Raw genomic sequence first — 18,622 nt, 5'->3', positions numbered from 1 at the left:
ACCCCCTACACCCCCTCCCTATCTCTGTAACCCCCCTACACCACCACCCTATCTCTGTAACCCCCTACACCCCCACCCTATCTCTGTAACCCCCTACACACCCTCTCTATCTCTGTAACCCCCCCAAACCCCTTGCTTGTCTCTATAACCCCCCTACACCCGCTCCCTATCTCAGTAACCCCCTACACCCCCTCCCTGTCTCTGTAACCCACCTAACACCCTCCCTGTCTCTGTAACCCCCTACACTCCCACCCTATCTCTGTAACCCCCTACAACCCCTCTCCCTATCTCTGTAACTCCCCTAAACCCCCTCCCTATCTCTGTAACTCCCCTAAACCCCCTCCCTATCTCTGTAACCCCTACACCCTCTCCCCATCTCTGTAACCCCCTACACCCCCTCCCTATCTCTGTAACCCCCTAAACCCCCTCCCTATCTCTGAAACCCCCTACACCCCCTCCCTATCTCTGTAACCCCCTACAAACCCCCTCCCTATCTCTGTAACCCCCTACACCCCCTCCCTATCTCTGTAACCCGCCACATCCCCTCCCTATCTCTGTCACCCCCCTACACCCCCTCCCTATCTCTGTAATCCCCTACACCCCCTCCCTGTCTCTGTAACCCCCCACACCCCCTCCCTGTCTCTGTAATCCCCTACACCCCCTCCCGTTCTCTGTAACCCCCTACACCCCCTCCCTATCTCTGAAACTCCCTACGCCCCTCCCTATATCTGTACCCCCTACACCCCCTCCCAATCTCTGTAACCCCCTGCACCCCCTCCCTATCTCTGTAACTCCCCTAAACCCTCTCCCTGTCTCTGTAACCCCCTGCACCCCCTCCCAATCTCTGTAACCCCCTACACTCCCTCGCTATCTCTGTATCCCCCTATACCCCCTCCCTTTCTCTCTAACCCCCTACACCCCCTCCCTGTCTGTGTAACCCCCTACACCCCCTCCCTATCTCTGTAACCCCCTACACCCCCTCCCTATCTCTGTAACCCCCCTACACACCCTCCCTATCTCTGTACCCCCCACACACTCCCTATCTCTGTCACCCGCCACACCCCCTCCCTATCTCTTTCAGCCCCCACACCCCAACCCTATCTCTGTAACCCCCTACACCCCCTCCCTGTCTCTGTAACCCCCTACACCCCCTCCCTATCTCTGTAACCCCTTACACCCACTCCCTATCTCTATAACCCCCTACATCCCCCTCCCTATCTAAATAACCCCCCACACCCCCACCCTATCTCTGTAACCCCCTACACCCCCTCCCTATCTCTGTAACCCCTCACACTCCCCTCCCTATCTCTGTAACCCCCTACACCCCCCTCCCTATCCCTGTAACCCCCTACACCCCCCCCCTATCTCTGTAACCCCCCTACACCCCCTCCCTGTCTCTGTAACCCACCTACACCCCCTCCCTATCTCTGTAACCCCCCTATACCCCTTCCCTAACTCTGTAACCCCCTACCCCTCCTCCCTATCTCTGTAACCACCTGCACCCCCTCCCTATCTCTGTAACCCCTCACACTCCCCTCCCTATCTCTGTAACCCCCTACAACCCCCTCCCTATCCCTGTAACCCCCTACACCCCCCCCCCTATCTCTGTAACCCCCCTACACCCCCTCCCTGTCTCTGTAACCCACCTACACCCCCTCCCTATCTCTGTAACCCCCTATACCCCTTCCCTAACTCTGTAACCCCCTACCCCTCCTCCCTATCTCTGTAACCACCTGCACCCCCTCCCTATCTCTGCAGCCCCCTACACCCCCTCCCTATCTCTGTAACCCCCTACACCCCCTCCCTATCTCTGCAGCCCCCTACACCCCCCTCCCTATCTCTGTAACCCCCCTACACCCCCTCCCTATCTCTGTAACCCCCTACACCCCCTCCCTATCTCTGTAACCCCCCTACACCCCCTCCCTATCTCTGTAACCCCCCACACCCCCCTCCCTATCTCTGTAACCCCCCACACCCCCTCCCTAACTCTGTAACCCCCTACCCCTCCTCCCTATCTCTGTAACCACCTGCACCCCCTCCCTATCTCTGCAGCCCCCTATACCCCTTCCCTATCTCTGTAACCCCCCTACACCCCCTCCCTGTCTCTGTAACCCGCCTACACCCCCTCCCTATCTCTGTAACCCCCTACACCCCCTCCCTATCTCTGTAACCCCCCTACACCCCCCTCCCTGTCTCTGTAACCCGCCTACACCCCCTCCCTATCTCTGTAACCCCCTACACCCCCTCCCTATCTCTGTAACCCCCCTACACCCCCTCCCTATCTCTGTAACTCCCTTCACCCCCTCCCTATCTCTGTACCCCCTCCCTATCTCTGTAACCCCCCCACACCCCCTATACCCCTTCCCTATCTCTGTAAGCCCCTACACCCCCTCCCTGTCTCTGTAACCCCCCTACACCCCACCCTATCTCTGTAACCCCACTACACCCCCTCCCTATCTCTGTAACCCCCCTACACCCCCCTCCCTATCTCTGTAACCCCCTACACCCCCTCCCTATCTCTGTAACCCCCTACACCCCCTCCCTATCTCTGTAACCCCCCTACACCCCCTCCCTATCTCTGTAACCCCCTACACCCCCTCCCTATCTCAGTAACCCCCTACACTCCCTCCCTTTCTCTCTAACCCCCCACACCCCCTCCCTTTCTCTGTAACCTCCCTACACACCCTCCCTATCTCTCTAACCTCCCTACACCCCCTCCCTATCTCTGTAACCCCCTACACCCCCTCCCCATCTCTGTACCTCCCTACACCGCCTCCCTATCTCTGTAACCCCGTACAATTCCTCCCTATCTCTGTAACCCCCTGCACCCCCCTCCCTATCTCTATAACCCCCTACAACCCAACCCAATCTCTGTAACCCCCTACACCCCCTCCCTATCTCTGTAACCCCCTTCACCCCCTCCCTATCTCTGTAACCCCTACAACCCCCCTCCCTATCTCTGTAACCCTCTACACCCCCTCCCTGTCTCTGTAACCCCCCTACAACCCAACCCAATCTCTGTAACCCTCTACACCCCCTCCCTATCTCTGTAACCCCCTACACCCCCTCCCTATCTCTGTAACCCCCTACAACCCCCCTCCCTATCTCTGTAACCCCCTACACCCCCTCCCTATCTCTGTAACCCCCCACAACCCCCCTCCCTATCTCTGTAACCCCCCTACACCCCCTCCCCATCTCTGTAACCCCCTACACCCCCTCCCTATCTCTGTAACCCCTACAACCCCTCCCTATGTCTGTAACCCCCCACACCCCCTACACCCCCTCCCTATCTCTGTAACCCCCTACACACCCTCCCTATCTCCGTAACCCCCCTTCACACCCCTCCCTATCTCTGTAACCCCCCTACACTCCCTCCCTATCTCTGTAACCCCCCTACACCCCCTCCCTATCTCTGTAACCCCCCACACCCCCTCCCTATCTCTGTAACCCCCTATACCCCTTCCCTAACTCTGTAACCCCCTACCCCTCCTCCCTATCTCTGTAACCACCTGCACCCCCTCCCTATCTCTGTAACCACCTGCACCCCCTCCCTATCTCTGCAGCCCCCTACACCCCCTCCCTATCTCTGTAACCCCCCTACACCCCTTCCCTATCTCTGTAACCCCCTACACCCCCTCCCTATCTCTGCAGCCCCCTACACCCCCTCCCTATCTCTGTAACCCCCCTACACCCCCTCCCTATCTCTGTAACCCCCCTACACTCCCTCCCTATCTCTGTAACCCCCCTACACCCCCTCCCTATCTCTGTAACCCCCCACACCCCCTCCCTATCTCTGTAACCCCCTATACCCCTTCCCTAACTCTGTAACCCCCTACCCCTCCTCCCTATCTCTGTAACCACCTGCACCCCCTCCCTATCTCTGCAGCCCCCTATACCCCTTCCCTATCTCTGTAACCCCCTACACCCCCTCCCGATCTCTGTAACCCCCTAAACCCCCTCCCTATCTCTGTAACCCCCCTACACCCCCTCCCTGTCTCTGTAACCCGCCTACACCCCCTCCCTATCTCTGTAACCCCCTACACCCCCTCCCTATCTCTGTAACCCCCCTACACCCCCTCCCTGTCTCTGTAACCCGCCTACACCCCCTCCCTATCTCTGTAACCCCCTACACCCCCTCCCTATCTCTGTAACCCCCTTACACCCCCTCCCTATCTCTGTAATTCCCTTCACCCCCTCCCTATCTCTGTAACCCCCCTACACCCCCTCCCTATCTCTGTAATTCCCTTCACCCCCTCCCTATCTCTGTAACCCCCCTACACCCCCTCCCTATCTCTGTAAGCCCCTACAACCCCTCCCTATCTCTGTAAGCCCCTACACACCCTCCCTATCTCTGTAACCCCCTACACAACCCTCCCTATCTCTGTAACCCCCTACAACCCAACCCAATCTCTGTAACCCCCTACACCCCCTCCCTGTCTCTGTAACCCCCTACACCCCCTCCCTATCTCTGTAACCCCCTACACCCCCTCCCAATCTCTGTAACCCTCTACACCCCCTCCCTATCTCTGTAACCCCCTACACCCCCTCCCAATCTCTGTAACCCTCTACACCCCCTCCCTATCTCTGTAACCCCCTACAACCCCCCTCCCTATCTCTGTAACCCCCCTACACCCCCTCCCTATCTCTGTAACCCCCTACAACCCCCCTCCCCATCTCTGTAACCCCCCTACACCCCCTCCCCATCTCTGTAACCCCCTACACCCCCTCCCTATCTCTGTAACCCCTACACCCCCTCCCTATGTCTGTAACCCCCCATACCCCCTACACCCCCTCCCTATCTCTGTAACCCCCTACACACCCTCCCTATCTCTGTAACCCCCCTTCACACCCCTCCCTATCTCTGTAACCCCCCTACACAACCCTCCCTATCTCTGTAACCCCCCTACACACCCTCCCTATCTCGGTAACCCCCTACACCCCCTCCCTATCTCTGTAACCCCCCTACACCCCCTCCCTATCTCTGTAACCCCCTACACCCCCTCCCTATCTCTGTAACCCCCCGTACACCCCCTCCCTATCTCTGTAACCCCCCTACACCCCCTCCCTATCTCTGTAACCCCCTGCACCCCCCTCCCTGTCTCTGTAACCCCCTACACCCTCTCCCTATCCCTGTAACCCCCTACACCCCCTCCCTATCCCTGTAACCCCCTACACCCCCTCCCTATCTCTGTAACCCCCCTTCACACCCTCCCTATCTCTGTAACCCCCCCTTCTCACCCCTCCCTATCTCTGTAACCCCCCTACACACCCTCCCTATCTCTGTAACCCCCTACACCCCCTCCCTATCTCTGTAACCCCCTACACCCCCTCCCTATTTCTGTAACCCCCTACACACCCTCCCTATCTCTGTAACCCCCCTACACACCCCTCCCTATCTCTGTAACCCCCCTACACACCCTCCCTATCTCGGTAACCCCCTACACCCCCTCCCTATCTCTGTAACCCCCCTACACCCCCTCCCTATCTCTGTAACCCCCCTACACCCCCTCCCTATCTCTGTAACCCCCTACACCCCCTCCCCATCTCTATAACCCCCTACACCCCCTCCCCATCTCTGTAACCCCCTACACCCCCTCCCTATCTCTGTAACCCCCCTACACACCCTCCCTATCTCGGTAACCCCCTACACCCCCTCCCTATCTCTGTAACCCCCCTTCACACCCCTCCCTATCTCTGTAACCCCCCTACACACCCCTCCCTATCTCTGTAACCCCCCGACACACCCTCCCTATCTCGGTAACCCCCTACACCCCCTCCCTGTCTCTGTAACCCCCTACACCCCATCTCTATGTCTGTAACCCCCCACACCCCCTACACCCCCCTCCCTATCTCTGTAACCTCCCTTCACCTCCTCCCTATCTCTGTAACCCCCCTACACCCCCTCCCTATCCCTGTAACCCCCTACACCCCCTCCCTATCTCTGTAACCCCCCTACACCCCTCCCTATCTCTGTAACCCCCTACACCCCCTCCCTATCTCTGTAACCCCCTATTCCCCCTCTCTATCCCTGAAACCCCCTACACCCCCTCCCAATCTCTGTGACCCTCTACACCCCCTCCCTATCTCTGTAACCCCCCTACACACCCTCCCTATCTCTGTAACCCCCTACACCCCCTCCCTATCTCTGTAACCCCCTGCACCCCCTCCCTATCTCTGTAACCCCCTGCACCCCCTCCCTGTCTCTGTAACTCCCCTAAACCCTCTCCCTATCTCTGTAATTCCCTACAACCCCCCTCCCTATCTCTGTAACCCCCTACACCCCCTCCCTATCTCTGTAATTCCCTACAACCCCCCTCCCTATCTCTGTAACCCCCCTACACCCCCTCCCTATCTCTGTAACCCCCTACACCCCCTCCCTATCTCTGTAACCCCCTACACACCCTCCCTATCTCTGTAACCCCCTACACCCCCTCCCTATCTCTGTAACCCCCTACACACCCTCCCTATCTCTGTAACCCCTACACCCCCTCCCTATCTCTGTAACCCCCTACACCCCCTCCCTGTCTCTGTAACCCCCTACACCCCCTCCCTATCTCTGTAACCCCCTACACCCCCCACCCTATCTCTCTAACCCCCTCCACCCCCTCCCTATCTCTGTAAACACCTACACCCCCTCCCTATCTCTGTAACCCCCTACACCCCCTCCCTATCTCTGTAACCCCCTACACCCCCTCCCTATCTCTGTAAACACCTACACCCCCTCCCTATCTCTGTAACCCCCTGCACCCCCCTCCCTGTCTCTGTAACCCCCTACAACCCCCTCCCTATCTCTGTAACCCCCCTACACCCCCTCCCTATCTCTGTAACCCCCTATACCCCCTCCCTGTCTCTGTAACCCCCTACACCCCCTCCCTATCTCTGTAACCCCCTGCACCCCCCTCCCTGTCTCTGTAACCCCCCTACACCCCCCTCCCTGTCTCTGTAACCCCCTACACCCCGTCCCTATCTCTGTAACCCCCTGCACCCCCCTCCCTATCTCTGTAACCCCCTACACCCCCCTCCCTGTCTCTGTAACCCCCTACACCCCCTCCCTATCTCTGTAACCCCCTACACCCCCTCCCTATCTCTGTAACCCCCTCCACCCCCTCCCTATCTCTGTAACCCCCTCCACCCCCTCCCTATCTCTGTAACCCCCTACACCCCCCTCCCTATCTCTGTAACCCCCTACACCCCCTCCCTATCTCTGTAACCCCCTACACCCCCTCCCTATATCTGTAACACCCCTACACCCCCTCCCTATCTCTGTAACCCCCTACACCCCTCCCTGTCTCTGTAACCCCCTACACCCCCTCCCTATCTCTGTAACCCCCCACACCCCCTCCCTATCTCTGTAACCCCCCTACACCCCCTCCCTATCTCTGTAACCCCCTACACCCCCTCCCTATCTCTGTAACCCCCTACACCCCCTCCCTATCTCTGTAACCCCCTCCACCCCCTCCCTATCCCTGTAACCCCCCTAAACCCCCTCCCTTTCTCTGTAACCCCCCTACACCCCCTCCCTATCCCTGTAACCCCCCTAAACCCCCTCCCTTTCTCTGTAACCCCCTACACCCCCTCCCTATCTCTGTAACCCCCCCTTCACACCCCTCCCTATCTCTGTAACCCCCTACACCCCCTCCCTATCTCTGTAACCCCCCTACACCGCCTCCCTATCTCTGTAACCCCCTTCACCCCCTTCCTATCTCTGTAACCCCCCTACACCCCCTCCCTATCTCTGTAACCCCCCTACACTCCTCTCCCTATCTCTCTAACCTCCCTCCACCCCCTCCCAATCTCTCTAACCTCCCTATACCCCCTACACCCCCTCCCTATCTCTTTAACCTCCCTACACTCCCTCCCTATCTCTGTAACCCCCCTAAACCCCCTCCCTGTCTCTATAACCCCCTACACCCCCCTCCCTATCTCTGTAACCCCCTACACCCCCTCCCTATCTCTGTAACCCCCTACACCCCCTCCCTATCTCTGTAACCCCCCTACACCCCCTCCCTATCTCTGTAACCCCCCTACACCCCCTCCCTATCTCTGTAACCCCCTACACCCCCTCCCTATCTCTGTAACCCCCTACACCCCCTCCCTATCTCTGTAACCCCCCTACACCCCCTCCCTATCTCTGTAACCCCCCTACACCCCCTCCCTGTCTCTGTAACCCCCCTACACCCCCCCCCTATCTCTGTAACCCCCTACACCCCCTCCCTATCTCTGTAACCCCCCTACACCCCCTCCCTATCTCTGTAACCCCCTACACCCCCTCCCTATCTCTGTAACCCCCCTACACCCCCTCCCTGTCTCTGTAACCCCCCTACACCCCCTCCCTATCTCTGTAACCCCCCTACACCCCCTCCCTCTCTCTGTAACCCCCCTACACCCCCTCCCTATCTCTGTAACCCCCCTACACCCCCTCCCTATCTCTGTAACCCCCCTACACCCCCTCCCTATCTCTGTAACCCCCCCTACACCCACTCCCTATCTCTGTAACCCCCCTACACCCCCTCCCTATCTCTGTAACCCCCCTACACCCCCTCCCTATCTCTGTAACCCCCCTACACCCCCTCCCTATCTCTGTAACCCCCCCTACACCCCCTCACTGTCTCTGTAACCCCCCTACACCCACTCCCTATCTCTGTAACCCCTCTACACCCCCTCCCTATCTCTGTAACCCCCTCCCTATCTGGCAGCTCATTCCATACACGTACCACCCTCTGGGTGAAAAAGTTGCCCCTTAGGTCTCTTTTATATCTTTCCCCTCTCACCCTCAGCCTATATCCCTCTCGTTCTGGAGTCCCCACCCTGGGGAATTCATCTTGTCAGTGGTTGTGAATCTTATCAGATTGAATGGACCATTTGGAGAGACCGTTCGAGGCAATGAGGAACTTCCAAGAGTAAGGTGAATTGATGGATGGCAGGTATAGGAAGGGAGGGAAAGTCTCCGATACAGTCACACAGATGGGTTAACTCCAGGAAGGGTAGGAGAGGTCAGCACCTCGGGCAGGAGTCTTTTGTGGGTATCCCCATTACAAACAGGAATGCTGTTTTGGAAAATGTAGGGGGTGATGGACACTCAGGGGAACTTAGCACGAACAGCCAGGTTTGGAACAAGGGGTCGGTCAGCTTCCCATTGTATTGGGGATTTGAAAGGGTTCCGAAAAGATTTACAAGGATGTTGCCAGGGTTGGAGGATCTGAGCAACAGGAAAAGGCTGAACAGGCTGGGGCTGTTTTCCCTGGAGTGTCAGAGGCTGAGGGGTGACCTTATAGAGGTTTACAAAATTATGAGGGGTGTGGATAGGGTAAATAGACAAAGTCTTTTCCCTGGGGTCGGGGAGTCCAGAACTAGAGGGCATAGGTTTAGGGTGAGAGGGGAAAGATATAAAAGAGACCCAAGGGGCATTTAAGAAGTATTTGGATGGGTATATGAATAGGAAGGGTTTGGAGGGATATGGGCCGGGTGCTGGCAGGTGGGAATAGATTGGGTTGGGATATCTGGGTCAGCATGGACGGGTTGGACCGAAGGGTCTGTTTCCTTGCTGTCCATCTCTATGACCACACCCCCCCGTCCCCCCCCCCCCAGAGCCCTCAGGGGGATAGCTGAAGTGATTATGGAGGAGTTAGTGGCTGTCTCTCTGGAATCACTCGAATCAGGGATGGTCCCAGAGGACTGGAAATTCACTAAACACGAAACCCCTGTTTAAAAAGGGAATAAGGCAAAAGGTGGAAAGTTACAGACCGATCAGCCTAACCTCGGTCATGGGCAAGATCCTGGATTCCACTGGGAAGATGAGGTTCCTGAATCCTGGGAAGTCTATGATAAAATAGGGAAAGTCAGTATGGTTTCGTCAAGGGTAGGAGGAGGGCTGATGGCCGAAACGTCGATTCTCCTTGTTCCTTGGATGCTGCCTGACCTGCTGCGCTTTTCCAGCAACACATTTTTCAGCCTTCATCAAGCATAGGTCATGCCTGACAAATCTGTCCGAATTCTTTCAGGGGGTAATGAGCAGGTTAGACCAAGGAGAGACTGTGGACCGAGTCTTCAAGAAGGTGTTTGACAAGGTACGGCACAGGAGGCTGCTGGGTAAGAGAAGGTGTTCGCATGGAGAGAAGCTTGGCAGTCTGTCAGGAAGCAGAGGGTGGGGGGTGCGGGGGGGGTAACGGCAGCGGGTGACGAGTGGGGGTTCCTCAAGGCTCGGGTTGGGACAGGAACTTCTCACTTTAAACATTCCCGATCTGGATGAGGGAACTGAGAGGGTCCTGGCTACATTGGAGAGCTCGAGGGACAGGTAGCATTGAGGAGGGAGGGGGGGGGGGAGGCTGCAGAAGGATTTGGACAGGTCAGGAGGGGGGGTAAAGATGTGGCAGATGGAGCACAATGTGGGAAAGGGTGAGGTCAGGCACTTTGGTGGGAAGGATAGAGTCATGGACTATACCCTACATTCAGAAACCTGAAGTGGTCGGAGAGTTGGGAGGTCTATCCCAGGATTCTCTCAAGGTAAACACGCAGTGGTCAGGGAGTTAGGGAGGCAAATGCAATGGTGACATTTATTTTGAGGGGACTTGAATATAAAAGCAGGGGTGTAGTTCTGAGGCTCTATAAGTCTCGGGTCAGACCACACTCGGAGTATTGTGCCCAGTTCTGGGCCCCAGATCTCGGGAAGGATGTACTGGCCCTGGAGCGCGTTCAGAGGAGGCTCACGAGGATGGACCCAGGAATGAAAAACTTGACATATAAGGAATGCTTAAGGACACTGGGTTTATCCTCAATGGAGATTAGAAGGGGGGGGGGGGGGGGGGTGGGGGTTATCGAATTGAAACATAGAGACGACGGACTGATCTGGACAGAGTGGACGGTGGGGAGATGTTTCCATTGGAAGCAGAGACTAGGGCCCCCAGGGCACAGCCTGAGAGGAAAGGGAAGACCCTTTATCATGGAGAGAGGGGAAAACCTCTTCAACCAGAGAGCGGGGGAATCGATGGGATTCACCGACATGGAAGGCCAGGTCATTGAGTGGATTCAAGACGGAGAAGCATAGGGAGGTACAGGGAATAGTGTGGGTTAGATGGGCTTCAGATTGGGGATGACAGGTCGGCCCAAACATCGAGGGGCCGAAGGGCCTGGACTGCGCTGTCATGTTCCATGTTCTCTAGATGGGTTCCTGAGTGTTGTGGGGGACCAGGGTTAGCGAACGTGGGAGGATGAGGCTGAGAAGTGTATCAGCCATGATTGAACAGTGGAGCAGAGTCGATGGGCTGAATGGCCTGATTTCTGCTCCCTATGTTTTGATGGAAGGGGTTGGAGGGAGTTAGGGGGATTTCCTCTGTGCTGGTGCCTGGGTCTGATATTCTCTCTCTCTCTCTCACACACTCCACAGTGGGAACCACACTCTGGGTCCCCCAGGGGACTCTGGGGAAGAGACCAACCCGTTTCTCCAGCGAGCTGATCAACCTGGGGAGGGTGCGCGGCTGTGAGGCGGAGGAGAGCCCGGAGGACGAGGAGGAGGCAGAAGGCGACGAGGAGATGGAGGAGGAATTGAGCTCGTGGCTGGCTCTGCTGGACAAAGAGAGGGAGCAGAACGCGGCCTTGGACAAGGCCTGGTCTCAGGCTTGGCTAGAGTGGGCCCGGATGAAGGAAGGGGGCAGCCGAGCCCCGGGGGGTCTCAGGGACGAGCTGGTGGTGGCTGTGGTGTGCTACGCCCTGGAATATCCCCCCCCTCCCTCGGGACCCCTCTACCTGGTCTTTAACCAGGCCTCAAGGCACTGCCTCGGGCCTGAGGAATCCCAGGAGGCATGTGAGCGGTTCCGAGGCCTACACCAGCTCCTAGGCCTGGCACTGAGGGGCCTGAGGAGGGCGGAGAAGGCCCAGAGCAGAGAGGGGGAAGGGGCCACCGTTTACAGGGGCTCCCCAAGGCCATTCTGGGCAAACGTTGGCGACACGGTGCAGTTTGGGAGTTTCACCTCCACGTCCGCGAGCAGGGACGTGGCCGAGATCTTCGCTGGGGGAGGGGGAGGGAGCGGGGGGACGCTCTTCCACATCCGCACGGCCAGGGGGGCCTCCGTGGAGGAGCTGTCCCCCTTCCCTCAGGAAAAGGAGGTCCTCATCCCTCCGTGCGAGGTCTTCCGAGTTGACAAGGTCGAGAGGTCGAAGGTCAACGGCCAACCCCGTATAGACCTCCACCTGACCTCCCTCCAGCTGTCGGGGGTGAGTGGGCCCAGAGATCTGGGGCGATTCTACCTCCTCACCCTCACCCTCACACTCACCCTCGCTCGGGAAATGTGTTAAACTGGGCAGGGGGCTGGCACTAACCAACTAACCAACACATCAACCAGGGATTAACCACCGGGTAGTAACAAGGGAGTACTGCACTGTCGGAGGGTCAGTGCTGGGGGAGGGGCACTGTCGGAGGGTCAGTGCTGAGGGAGTGGGCCCTGTCGGAGGGTCAGTGCTGAGGGAGGGCCGCACTGTCGGAGGGTCAGTGCTGAGGGAGTGGGCACTGTCGGAGGGTCAGTGCTGAGGGAGTGCCGCACTGTCGGAGGGTCAGTGCTGAGGGAGTGCCGCACTGTCGGAGGGTCAGTGCTGAGGGAGTGGGCACTGTCGGAGGGTCAGTGCTGAGGGAGTGGGCACTGTCGGAGGGTCAGTGCTGGGGGAGTGGGCCCTGTCGGAGGGTCAGTGCTGGGGGAGGGGCACTGTCGGAGGGTCAGTGCTGAGGGAGGGCCGCACTGTCGGAGGGTCAGTGCTGAGGGAGTGGGCCCTGTCGGAGGGTCAGTGCTGAGGGAGTGGGCACTGTCGGAGGGTCAGTGCTGGGGGAGTGGGCACTGTCGGAGGGTCAGTGCTGGGGGAGGGGCACTGTCGGAGGGTCAGTGCTGAGGGAGTGGGCACTGTCGGAGGGTCAGTGCTGAGGGAGTGGGCACTGTCGGAGGGTCAGTGCTGAGGGAGTGCCGCACTGTCGGAGGGTCAGTGCTGAGGGAGTGGGCACTGTCGGAGGGTCAGTGCTGGGGGAGGGGCACTGTGCGAGGGTCAGTGCTGAGGGAGTGGGCACTGTCGGAGGGTCAGTGCTCAGGGAGTGGGCACTGTTGGAGGGTCAGTGCTAGGGGAGTGGGCACTGTGCGAGGGTCAGTGCTGAGGGAGTGGGCACTGTCGGAGGGTCAGTGCTGGGGGAGTGGGCACTGTCGGAGGGTCAGTGCTGAGGGAGTGGGCACTGTCGGAGGGTCAGTGCTGAGGGATCGGGCACTGTCGGAGGGTCAGTGCTGAGGGAGTGGGCACTGTCGGAGGGTCAGTGCTCAGGGAGTGGGCACTGTTGGAGGGTCAGTGCTGGGGGAGTGGGCACTGTGCGAGGGTCAGTGCTGAGGGAGTGGGCACTGTCAGAGGGTCAATGCTGAGGGAGTGGGCACTGTCAGAGGGTCAGTGCTGAGGGAGTGGGCACTGTCGGAGGGTCAGTGCTGAGGGAGCGGGCACTGTCGGAGGGTCAGTGCTGAGGGAGTGGGCACTGTCGGAGGGTCAGTGCTGAGGGAGTGCTGCACTGTCGGAGGGTCAGTGCTGAGGGAGGGGGCACTGTCGGAGGGTCAGTGCTGAGGGAGTGGGCACTGTCGGAGGGTCAGTGCTGAGGGATCGGGCACTGTTGGAGGGTCAGTGCTGAGGGAGTGGGCACTGTCGGAGGGTCAGTGCTGAGGGAGTGGGCACTGTCGGAGGATCAGTGCTGAGGGAGTGCCGCACTGTCGGAGGGTCAGTGCTGAGGGAGCGGGCACTGTCGGAGGGTCAGTGCTGAGGGAGTGGGCCCTGTCGGAGGGTCAGTGCTGAGGGAGAGCCGCACTGTCGGAGGGTCAGTGCTGAGGGAGTGGGCACTGTCGGAGGGTCAGTGCTGAGGGAGTGGGCACTGTCGGAGGGTCAGTGCTGAGGGAGTGGGCCCTGTCGGAGGGTCAGTGCTGAGGGAGCGCCGCACTGTCGGAGGGTCAGTGCTGAGGGAGTGGGCACTGTCGGAGGGTCAGTGCTGAGGGTGAGGGCACTGTCGGAGGGTCAGTGCTGAGGGAGTGGGCACTGTCAGAGGGTCAGTGCTGAGGGTGAGGGCACTGTCGGAGGGTCAGTGCTGAGGGAGTGGGCACTGTCGGAGGGTCAGTGCTGAGGGAGTGGGCACTGTAAGAGGGTCAGTGCTGAGTGATTGGGTAGCCTGTATGAGGAACCTGGGTATTGACCCAGTCTGTGATGTGGGTGGTGTCATGTCTCCGGTCCTGCACTGCTCCTAACCCTGTCACACTGCTGTGCTCCCCGTTAATGTCTCTCTCAAACGACACACTCCCGTCTCTTGGTAGTTCAGTTACTGACAGCTAATCTCTATCGGTCATTCCTGCTGAGAGACTCAAGCAGGATCTGTAAATGTGCAATAAAATGGAAATCCGAAATCAAATCGAGTTAATTCTTGTGTATATTCATAAAACCTGACCTCTGACCAAGAGCTTCAAACCCTCTCGAAACATCATCCCCATCAGAGAGAGAGAGAGATAGGGGGCGAATCAGCCAGGGTTCCTGCTCCTGATCACTGCCCAGTGATCCCTGGGTTAGAGAGAGAGAGGGGAAATCAGCCAGGGTTCCTGCTCCTGATCACTGCCCAGTGATCCCTGGGTTAGAGAGAGAGAGGGGAAATCAGCCAGGGTTCCTGCTCCTGATCACTGCCCAGTGATCCCTGGGTTAGAGAGAGAGAGAGAGAGGGGAAATCAGCCAGGGTTCCTGCTCCTGATCACTGCCCAGTGATCCCTGGGTTAGAGAGAGAGAGGGGGGAAATCAGCCAGGGTTTCCTGCTCCTGATCACTGCCCAGTGATCCCTGGGTTAGAGAGAGAGAGAGGGGGGGAAATCAGCCAGGGTTCCTGCTCCTGATCACTGCCCAGTGATCCCTGTGTTAGAGAGAGAGAGGGGAAATCAGCCAGGGTTCCTGCTCCTGATCACTGTCCAGTGATCCCTGGGTTAGAGAGAGAGAGGGGAAATCAGCCAGGGTTCCTGCTCCTGATCACTGCCCAGTGATCCCTGGGTTAGAGAGAGAGAGGGGGGGGGAAATCAGCCAGGGTTCCTGCTCCTGATCACTGCCCAGTGATCCCTGGGTTAGAGAGAAGAGAGAGAGAGAGGGGAAATCAGCCAGGGTTCCTGCTCCTGATCACTGTCCAGTGACCCCTGTGTTAGAGAGAGAGAGAGGGGAAATCAGCCAGGGTTCCTGCTCCTGATCACTGCCCAGTGATCCCTGGGTTAGAGAGAGAGAGGAGAAATCAGCCAGGGTTCCTGCTCCTGATCACTGCCCAGTGATCCCTGGGTTAGAGAGAGAGAGGGGGGAAATTAGCCAGGGTTCCTGCTCCTGATCACTGTCCAGTGATCCCTGGGTTAGAGAGAGAGAGAGGGGAAAATCAGCCAGGGGTTCCTGCTCCTGATCACTGTCCAGTGATCCCTGGGTTTAGAGAGAGGGGGGGAAATCAGCCAGGGTTCCTGCTCCTGATCACTGCCCAGTGATCCCTGGGTTAGAGAGAGAGAGGGGGGAAATCAGCCAGGGTTCCTGCTCCTGATCACTGTCCAGTGATCCCTGGGTTAGAGAGAGAGAGAGGGGAAATCAGCCAGGGTTCCTGCTCCTGATCACTGTTCCAGTGATCCCTGGGTTAGAGAGAGTGGGGGAGGATATGAGCCAGGGTTCCTGCTCCTGATCATTGATCAATCAGGGGAGACACAGATGGGGATTGGGGACGGGGATCAGGGATTGGGGACGGGGATTGGGGATGGGGATTGGGGACGGGGATTGGGGACAGGGATTGAGGATGGGGATTGAGGACGGGGATTGTGGATTGGGGACGGGGATTGGGGACGGGGATTGGGGACGGGGATTGGGGATTGGGGACAGGGATTGGGGACGGGGATTGGGGACGGGATTGGGGATTGCGGACGGGTATTGGCGACAGGGATTGAGGACGGGATTGAGGACGGGCATTGGGGGTTGGGGATTGGGGATGGGGATTGGGGTCGGGGATTGGGGACGGGGATTGGGGACGGGGATTGGGGACGGGGATTGGGGGTTGGGGACGGGGATTGGGGATGGGGATTGGGATTGGGGACGGGGATTGGGGACAGGGATTGGGGACGGGGATTGGGGATTGGGGACGGGGATTGAGGACGGGGATTGGGGATGGGGTTTGGGGACGGGGATTGGGGATTGGGGATGGGGATTGGGTGACAGGGATTGAGGACGGGATTGGGGATGGGGATTGGGGACGGGTATTGGCGACAGGGATTGAGGACGGGGATTGAGGACGGCATTGGGTGTTGGGGATTGAGGACGGGGATTGGGGTTGGGGATGGGAATGGGGATTGGGGATTGGGGACGGGGATTGGGGGACGGGGATTGGGGTCGGGGAGTTGAGGACGGGGATTGGGGACGGGGATTGGGGTCGGGGATTGAGGACGGGGATTTGGGGTGGGGGATCGGTAGGATTTGGTGGGGACGGGGATTGGGGACGGGGATTGAGGACGGGGATTGGGGGACGGGGATTGGGTACGGGGATGGGACGGGATTGAGGACGGGGATTGGGGACGGGGGATTGGGTACCGGATGGGGACGGGATTGAGGACGGGGATTGGGGACAGGGGATTGGGGACGGGGATTGAGGACGGGATGGGGGGACGGGGATTGAGGACGGGAATGGGGACGGGGATTGGGGACGGGGATTGGGGATGGGGACGGGGTTTGAGGACGGGGATTGGGGACGGGGATTGTGGATTGGGGACAGGGATTGGGGACTGGGATTGAGGACGGGGATTGGGGACGGGGATTGGGGATTGGGGACGGGGATTGGGGACGGGGACTGGGGACAGGATTGAGGACAGGGATTGAGGACCGGCATTGGGGTTGGGGATTGGGGACGGGGATTGAGGACGGGGATTGGGGACGGGGATTGGGGATTGGGGACGGGGATTGGGGACGGGGATTGGGGACGGGGATTGAGGACGGGGATTGGGGATTGGGGACGAGGATTGGGGACGGGGATTGAGGACGGGGATTGGGGATGGGGGATTGGGGACGGGGATTGGGGACGGGGATTGGGGACGGGGAATTGGGGACGGGGATGGGGACGGGGATTGGGGACGGGGATGGGGATTGGGGACGGGGATTGGGGACGGGGATTGGGGACGGGGTTTGAGGACGGGGATCGGGGACGGGGATTGGGGACGGGGTTGAGGACAGGGATTGGGGACTGGGATTGGGGATGGGGATTGGTGATGGGGATTGGGGACGGGGATTGGGGATTGGGGACGGGGATTTGGGATTGGTGACGGGCATTGGGGGACAGGGATTGGGGACAGGGATTGGGGACAGGGATTGGGGACAGGGATTGGGGACGGGGATTGGGGACGGGGATCGGGATGGGGATCGGGGACGGGGATTGGGGACGGGGATTGGGGATTGGTGACGGGGATTTGGGATTGGGGACAGGGATTGGGGACAGGGATTGGGGACAGGGATTGGGGTTGGGGTTTGGGGACGGGGGATTGGGGACGGGGATGGGGGATTGGGGACGGGGATTGGGGACAGGGGATTGAGGACGGGGATTGGGGACGGGGATTGGGATTGGGGACGGGGATTGGGGACAGGGATTGAGGACGGGGATTGGGGGACGGGGATTGGGGACGGGGATTGGGGATTGGGGGACGGGGATTGGGGACGGGGATTGGGGACGGGCAGTGGGGTTGGGGATTGAGGACGGGGATTGGGGTTGGGGATTGGGAATGGGGATTGGGGTCGGGGATTGAGGACGGGGATTGGGGATTGGGGATGAGGATTGAGGACAGGGATTGAGGACGGGGATTGGGGACGGGGATTGGGGACGGGATTGAGGACGGGGATTGGGGACGGGGATTGGGGACGGGGATTGGGGACGGGGATTGAGGACGGGGGATGGGGGACGGGGATGGGGACAGGGATTGGGGATGGGGATTGGGGATTGGGGACAGGGATTGAGGACGGGGATTGAGGACGGGGATTGGGGACGGGCATTGGGGGTTGGGGATTGGGGATGGGGATTGGGGTCGGGGATTGGGGACGGGGATTGGGGACAGGGATTTGGGGACAGGGATTGGGGACAAGGATTGAGGTTGGGGATTGGGGACGGGGATCGGGGACGGGGATCGGGGACGGGGATCGGGGACGGGGATTGGGGACGGGGATTGGGGACGGGGATTGGGGATTGGGGACGGGGATTTGGGATTGGGGACGGGGATTGGGGACAGGGATTGGGGGACAGGGATTGGGGACGGGGATTGGGGACGGGGATTGGGGACGGGGATTGGGGGACGGGGATTGGGGACAGGGATTGGGGACAGGGATTGAGGACGGGGATTGGGGACGGGGATTGGGGACAGGGATTGGGGACGGTGATTGGGGATTGGGGACGGGGATTGGGGACGGGGATTGGGGACGGGGATTGGGGGTTGGGGACGGGGATTGGGACGGGGATTGGGGACGGGGATTGGGGACAGGGATTGAGGACGGGGATTGAGGACGGGCATTGGGGTTGGGGATTGGGGATGGGGATTGGGGTCGGGGATTGGGGACGGGGATTGGGGACGGGGATTGGGGACGGGGATTGG

The 18,622-nt window shown here is 59.3% G+C and overlaps 1 protein-coding gene across 1 annotated transcript; it reads left to right on the top strand.

Annotated features, from left to right (window-relative positions):
- The first annotated feature begins 10,007 nt into the window (after positions 1 to 10,007).
- On the top strand, positions 10,008 to 14,410 carry LOC140475524 (ecto-ADP-ribosyltransferase 5-like). Its single transcript, XM_072567793.1, has 2 exons — positions 10,008 to 10,089; positions 11,384 to 14,410. The coding sequence occupies exons 1-2, from the start codon at positions 10,008 to 10,010 to the stop codon at positions 12,289 to 12,291; spliced, it is 990 nt and encodes a 329-aa protein (XP_072423894.1). The 3' UTR covers positions 12,292 to 14,410.
- The last annotated feature ends 4,212 nt before the right edge of the window (positions 14,411 to 18,622 follow it).

The sequence above is a fragment of the Chiloscyllium punctatum genome, unplaced genomic scaffold, assembly GCF_047496795.1.
Source record: "Chiloscyllium punctatum isolate Juve2018m unplaced genomic scaffold, sChiPun1.3 scaffold_1754, whole genome shotgun sequence".
NCBI lineage: Eukaryota > Metazoa > Chordata > Chondrichthyes > Orectolobiformes > Hemiscylliidae > Chiloscyllium > Chiloscyllium punctatum.
The sequence above is the reverse complement of the archived record's forward strand: the minus strand, read 5'-3'. Positions and strand labels throughout refer to the sequence as shown.